Genomic DNA, 7,814 nt, shown 5'->3' on the forward strand with positions numbered 1-7,814 from the left:
CTTTTTTATCTCGCATGGGCCTTGCATGTGTATGTTTTAATTTTTTTGGAGAGGCTGTAAATATTTATTGTTAATCCTGCGTTTGCTAGAATTTAAACCCACTAGTTTGTTGGTCTAATACCATGTGAAATTACATGCTCTAGCCAGTTCAACCAAAAAACATAGACAATTATATTCAACAAGTAGTAATCGGTACAGGCATCAACTCTCCATTTGTGTACTTAAGCGAACGCTGCAGGTAGGTAGATGATTGAGTCGATCGGCACACAGCTAAGAGATTAGCTCGCCCGTCCACAAAGTAGTGGAGGAACCATGGGAAGCTCATCTATGATGTGGATGATACTTGTGCTGCCGGCGCTGCTGGTCGCCACAATGTCAGCCCCCGTGCCGGAGACCCTCACCCTGTCGCCGGGATGTGTGAATCGGTGTGGCAACGTGAGCATCCCCTACCCCTTCGGCATCGGCAAGGACGGCGGCAAGGACTGCTTCCGCAAGGGCTTTGAGATCTTCTGCATCAACAACTCAGTGCCGATCATGGCGGGCAACAACGACACCAGCCCGGACATACTGGTGCTGAACCTGTCCTTGTCGCCGCACCCCGTGGCCCAGGTGTTGCGGCCGGTGTCGTGGCAGTGCTTCGACGTCCCCGGCAACGTCACCGGGTCTTACTTCGTCGGGCTGGGCCTGAAAGCTGACGGCGTGTACCGCATCTCCAGCGACCTCAACGAGCTCGTCGTCCTCGGCTGCAACACCTACGTCGAAATCAAGGGCGGGGTGCGTGGACGCTTCAGTTACATGTACTACTCGGCGTGCGTGGCCTTCGCCAACGACGCCGGCGGCCCGATTGACGGCGCGTGCACGGGCCTCGGCTGCTGCAGCGTCGGCGTCCCGTCGGGGGTCACCGACAACGTGCTCTCCTTCGAGACCGGTGGCTCCTGGACGCACGCTGACCAGGGCTTCTGCCCCTGCGACTACGCCTTCATCGTCGACAAGGGCTACTACAGCTTCAAGAGGGCCGACATCCTCCACACGGACGGCAACGGCTCCCTGTCAACGACCAGCATGCCCATGTCACTGGACTGGGCCATCCGCGACAACGGCTCCCTGCCATGGACATGCGCCGCCGCAGCTTCCGCGCCGGAGTACGCCTGCAAGAGTGTCCACAGTGAGTGCGTCGACTCCAAGAATGGGCCTGGGTACATCTGCAACTGCACCGCAGGCTACGAAGGCAACGCTTACGTTGTAAATGGATGCACCGGTAAGTTAACTTTTGCCTCGGAATTCTGTTACTAGCTAGATGCAAATATTGCCCAATTGAAGCGCTATGACGGGTGACATAGCACTGGTTTTGTACATGGCAGCCTATCCAGCAATATAGTTTCTAAAAAAAATTCAATTTGGCTCCCGGGTCCGTATGCTCCCTCTACCAAAAATTCATATTTCAAAATATCGAAAAATTTGGATAAAAAATTCTACATGTACATCTCCATAATATACGTGTGTTCGTCAAGTTTCACGAAAACCCAATATTTTGTGTGGTCTATATAAAAAAGAGAAATTTTATCTTGTGAAAAGCATTATTTTTAGCACTGAATTTTATCTTTTTTACACACGTCACATGATAAGTCGATTTTTTATGAAACGACTTTGAGAGTACGTGTGAACTTTTAGTTTCAATTTAAAAAAAAAATTAAAATGCATGTAAGATGCATTTCAAAATATAGGGAGCATATGCACCCATGTTCCAAAACACCACTTCCACCTTTAAGGTGAATTAATCTTAGAAATACTATAGATTTAAACCGAGAGCTTATTCTTAAGTAAATCAATTGGGAGATACTTCTCTAGAGTGTCTCAGATCTGTTTTCCATCTTCCATATGAAAACTATCAATTCTCATAAGATCTTCTTCAGTCTTACTCAAAAGGTCCAATAGTGTATGTATATTGGCCCTTTTGAGACAATTATACATGCTAGAAGGCAATTCTAATTAATTGATCAATAAAAATACAATTCAATGGAATTCCTTTTTTATTTTTCTTTAGATTTAGATTAGTTAATCTTTTTTGAAAAGTAAAAAGGGGTGGAAAGAGAAGGAAAATGAAAGAAACAAGTAAAAAAAGATATTTATTATTTATTATTCACTAGGTCTCACAGTTCTCTTTCCCTAAATAATTCTTATAACATGTATAATATTACTTATTTTTATTTAGTCTGTTGCTAAGGTTTAGAATGCCATTGCTTTGGAATGAAGGGACTACTATTTGTATGAGATGTGGTTTCGTAATGTCCTGATGAATAATTTCTGTGAACTTGCATGATACAGACATAGACGAATGTGCACGTCCAGCAGACTATTCTTGCCGCGGTAAATGCAAGAACTTCGACGGACATTTCAAATGCGACTGTGGTACAGGTTATAAAAGCAATGACCCATATAAGGAATCCTGCACTCCTATTATCCCATTGCCTGCACAGATTTCCATAGGTACCATCACAGAACTTATTTCATTCCAGTGTATTCTTTTTGATAGTTGTTGTGTTCCCCAAAATATATCTTATTTCTCCAATGTTTGGATTGCACAATACCATCAGAGAGTATATTTATTAGAGATGGGTTGAATGATGAATGGTAGATTTTTCATCATAAGTTTGAAAGTGAATGAAATATATAATTGGCTGCTTAGTTATGATTACACAGCTCTCTGCTCGGAGGCTCTACAGTATCATATCTGATCTAATCTTCACCTCACATATTAATATATGCAAATTCGGTCAACTAACTAGTGAAGTTGTTTCGTTGTCCATGTAGGTATAATAGGTGGTATTCTTGTCTTGGCATTCATAGCATTCATCATCATTGTGCGGAGAGAGAGGCATATGAGGCATGAGTTATACAGAAAGAATGGTGGTCCTACATTAGAAAAAGCTAGTATTATAAAGCTTTTCAAAAAGGATGACCTCACACCAATTTTAAAACCTAGCAATACAATTGGAAAAGGTGGTTTTGGTGAAGTTTACAAGGGCCTCGTTGATGGTGCATGGGTAGCTGTAAAGAAACCGGTTCGTGGCAACCAGATGGAGAGTGACCAATTTACAAATGAAATCATCATCCAGTCTAAAGTTATCCACAAGAACATCGTTAGGCTCATAGGTTGTTGCCTGGAAGTGGACACCCCCATGTTAGTGTACGAGTTCATATCACAAGGAAGCATGGATGACATTCTTCATGGTGGGGAGAAGAAGCCTCTTAGTTTGGATGCGCGGATGAATATTGCTGCAGAAGCAGCACAGGGTCTAGCTTATATGCATTCACAAGCCAATACAGTCATCTTGCATGGTGATGTTAAGCCAGCAAATATTCTCTTGGATGACAAGTTTGTGCCCAAGATCTCAGACTTTGGTATATCGAGGTTGATTGCAAGAGACAACGAACACACTGCTTTAGTCATCGGTGATATGACTTATATGGATCCAGTTTACCTGCAAACAGGCTTGTTGACAGCAAAAAGTGATGTATACAGTTTTGGAGTGGTGATCCTAGAGCTCATCAGCAGGAAGAAGGCCACTCATCCCAGCAATACAAGCTTAGTGAATAGTTTTATTGAGAATCACAAAAAGGGGAATAAATCGACCGAGCTATTTGACCCGGAGATCGCGGTGGGAGCAGATGTAGGCATTCTTGATAGTCTGACAGACCTCGCTATGAAGTGTCTTGACCTTGACGTGGATCAAAGGCCGACAATGACTCAAGTTGCAGAGCAACTTGTCGCATTCATTCGATCCCGCCAAATGTGAGTCAGCTGTCAGCTAAGTGGGCTTCAGTCTGAACAACTTGTATGCCAAGCTGTATTATATCTGTTGTTGTAAGAATCACGAGGTTCCCTTAATTAGTTGCTAGAAAATGTGTACGAGTACTTGTGTAATTCTCTTTCTTATGTGTATCCTAAGTGTGTACTATTATTTTTCTATTGTGAGGTCACCTTTGGTTCCAAGCATATAGGTAGTACTGCAGTAAGTGATCACACTTTGATATTAGCGGAGTATATCTGTATAAGCTATCACCGTTTGTTTTGCTTGAATCCATATATATCGGGAAATTGCTACAAAATAAATAAAAAATGGAGGCTATCATCCAACCTCTGCATCAATCGATGCATGCGACCATCTTTATTAATTTATTTAGCAAAGGTCTAACAAAGATTATGCATCAAGATCCCCAAAGCCACCACATAACACCTATACTTGACAATGAGTGGAAAACATGCTAACAGGGCCTTTGCCCTGAAAACACGAAAACCCATCATTAACTAGGAGCCGTGAACATTGCAAACCCCGAGACACCCTCTAAGTAAAACGGGAGTGCACATCCGGTCTAGCAGACTCTTAGCGAGTACCTCAAGCACATGCTACAGAAACCATCACCTCCATCGAAACGCCGAGCAGCCTTTAGGATAAAAATCTGCACAACCTTCGTTGTTGCCGACGATGCCACGACGCTAGACAGCGCAACCTCCCTGTCCATGTCCACCGAGACACACCCGTCGTCGTCGATGTTGCAGATGAAACACCGCTCCACCAGTAGACCTCTCCAGGCATCAGGAGTTGCAAGACGATGCCCCCAAAGGATAAGCGACACTGATAGCATCGCCATCGTCCGATCTGGGAGACCCAGGCCTAGGGTTTCCCCCGAAACATGTGGCAAGGGCGAGAGATATGCAGTCACGACACCTTCAACAAGGTAACGACATCCAAGGATGCCGCCATCATCGGCTCCGATAATGTCGGAGCCCGGCTCTCACCGGCCGGCCGCCTCACAAATCCGCACATGCAGCCTGAGGTTCAGCCTGGATCCCCACCACCACCGCGCCATCACCTCCACCCGACGCAGAGATGAACGGTGGCAGCCCGTGCCACCCACAGCCCTCGCCGCCTGAAGAAGCCGGCCAGCAGTCATCGACCCAGGCGCATCGCCGCCTCGCCGCCCGTCACGGCATAGATCAGGCCGAATGGCCCATGGCCCCCGATGCAGAGCCATGCCCTGGCCCACAGGCGCGCCACCGCTTCCACCCCGCCACGCAAGGGATATGAAGATTCCCCGCCGGCACCGGCGCCGCCAGGGTGTAACATCCCAACTTTTCAAACAAAGAAGAAAAATAAAATTCTATTTTCCAAATTTTGGAACCAACAAAAACTTTTATTACCTCTTGTGCTATGCATAGTGCTCATACCTAATCTTTGTGAGTTTTGCCATGATGTGTGTTTACAATCCTTGACTTGTGCCAAAACCCTAAACCCTACCCTTTCTCAAAACCAAAGAGGAACAATTAAAAAGAAAATAAAATAAAAGGGTGAGGCATATGTGGGCTAATGGCTATTTCTCCAATAATGGCCTATGCCCTATTTACTTTACCCCAACTGGTGAAACCCTCCATCAACCCAACCAACCTCATTTCAACCCAAAACAATGATCCTTTGGATCAAAGAGAAAGCAAGAAAAAAATTGAGAAATCAGAAAAACCCTCACATATGGTTTTGGCCATTTTTGAAAATCTTCACCCAAGGCCATATTGAATTGTGACAATGGTTTGGAAACTCTTTTAAACTCAAAAGGATCCCTTTTGCATCAAAGAAACTCAAATCAAATCAAAGAAAAATCAAAAACCTAGTTACATGTGATAATGGTCACATGTGACAATTTTAACATCTTACCCACTGTGAGCCCCTGGTTTAAGAGATTTTCAGACCAAACCCTCACAACTCTTTGCACCTCATCCAAGACCTCATCAAGATGAACAACTTTGGTGTTGACCACTTTGACCAGATCATTGACCATTTCTCAAAATAGTCAAGCCAAGATGCTATGTTGAAACAGATTCTAGATTCCCACACTTTTTAGAATTTTCACAAAACCTCTCCAAATTTCAAACCAATGCCACACATTGTTGTCAAACATTATATAGAGCACATTCATGAAGAATTTTGGCCAAAAATTTACACACAAGAGAGACCATAGCATGAGACATGGGAAGTACACATAGTGTAGAATAAAAGTACAACCCCTTTTTCCACCACTTTTCACTTTTTACCTTCTCTCTCTTGTGTCCTCTTCTCTAGTACACCTTGTACCCTAAAGTGCACCACTGAGTGACCCAACCTTGCCATGATCACCATGCCTAGGCATGCCACCATCATTGTATGTGCCACATATACTTTTCACTTTAATCAAATGTGCACACCTATAGTCCTCTCCAACCTTGCCCACTTGGTCAAACACACTCACCTCACCAGACTCAACCTTGCAGCACTCAAAGACCAAGAAAATGATGCACACAAGGACCATGCCATGCCTATGCCATTGATTTGCCCTCACCATGCCAACCCTTGTCAATCCCACTCCCTAGTCCCTCTCACCTTGTCACATAGACTCACCTTAGCCTACTGATCATCACCAAGCCAGAGTTGACCCAAGGAGAACCCTGCACACTCCAATGCCACCCCATGTCAGCCACATGCTCACCATCATGTCACCCCTACCCCTGGACCTATCCTCTCCCTCTGACCATGTCCCTTAGCCTCACCACATCATGCTGAGCATGCTAGACAAGGTCCCTGGCCAAGAAGAGCAAGCCAAGGCCCTAAACCCGACATGATCACCACGTCCAGGCCACGCCAGAGCGTGCACTCGCACGTCTCTGGACGCGCCAGGACACCACTCGCCCCCGTCGCGTTTGTCCTCCCCTCGACCCCTCCTTTCACCTGCAGCCTTGCCACGCCACCAGGATGTTGCCAGACACTCCCAATTGGACGCGGGAGCCCTATCGCCGTCGCCCCTTTTCAGAGATCGCCGCCAGCACCGCCGTAGAACCTGCAACACCCCGAGCCGTCCCCTCCTCCTTTTTCTGCGCCCGCAAGCTCTCGAGCATCGCCATGATGTCGGCAACCGCACGCCCACCTCGCCTTGCCCCTTCACCGCTCCAAACCGCCGCGCCATGATCGACCCGACGCGCACCCCCGCAGACCTCCTCGCCCCTATAAAAGGAGGACTCCCGCGCCTCCAATCTTCACACACCTCGCTTCCCCTCTTCCTCCTGAGCATCCACGACCTCTCGCCCGTCCACATTGCGCCCTAGCTAGCTCCAATTTCGCCGACGACCGCCGCCGCAGAAGCTCGACGAAGGAGAAGATCCCGGCCACCTCAGGCGCTCCCACGACCACCGCTGACCTCGCCGTCGTCGACAACCCCGTCCTACCTCGTCGCCACCCCTCGCCCGAGCTCAGGTGAGCTGCCGGACCAAACCCTCGCCGCGCCAGTAGCTCCTTCTCATCGGAGACGACGACGAACCACGACCGTCCAATCCATCTCTAATCCAACGCTTCGCAGCCAACGTACCGTTTCGGTGGTTTAAGTCACACTGACGCCTGGGCCCCACCCTGTCAGGCGGCCCGCTGAGCGCCAGAGCGAAGCTGGGCCGGCCCATTTCCTTTCCCGCGCTAGCCCTTTTATTCAAATTCGATTAATTCATTGCAGTTTGATTTCTTTACTGGTGCCCAATTCAAAATTAAATAACCTCAAATCGGCTGAACCAAATTTGATGAATTTCATATGGTTGGAAAGCCTGTGAAATTTTCAATCCAACCACACCAGTCTCAACTTTAGATGTGTTGTAGAATTAAAGTAGCAAAAATAACAAGGCAGTAAGTTTTTAAACTTCAAATAATTCTTAAAAATCAACCACGATGAATTTTGAGGTGATTCAAATTCTCATAATTCACTTTTCAAATACTCTAATTTTTTATGTAAAAATATGATAT

At 46.4% G+C, this 7,814-nt stretch overlaps 1 protein-coding gene across 1 annotated transcript; it reads left to right on the plus strand.

Annotated features, from left to right (window-relative positions):
• The first annotated feature begins 242 nt into the window (after positions 1–242).
• Positions 243–3,925, plus strand: LOC127346175 (wall-associated receptor kinase 2). Its single transcript, XM_051372724.2, has 3 exons — positions 243–1,258; positions 2,326–2,487; positions 2,812–3,925. Exons 1-3 carry the CDS (start codon positions 313–315, stop codon positions 3,795–3,797), a joined length of 2,094 nt encoding a protein of 697 aa, XP_051228684.1. The 5' UTR covers positions 243–312; the 3' UTR covers positions 3,798–3,925.
• Positions 3,926–7,814: the final 3,889 nt, after the last annotated feature.

Source organism: Lolium perenne, chromosome 3, assembly GCF_019359855.2.
Source record: "Lolium perenne isolate Kyuss_39 chromosome 3, Kyuss_2.0, whole genome shotgun sequence".
NCBI lineage: Eukaryota > Viridiplantae > Streptophyta > Magnoliopsida > Poales > Poaceae > Lolium > Lolium perenne.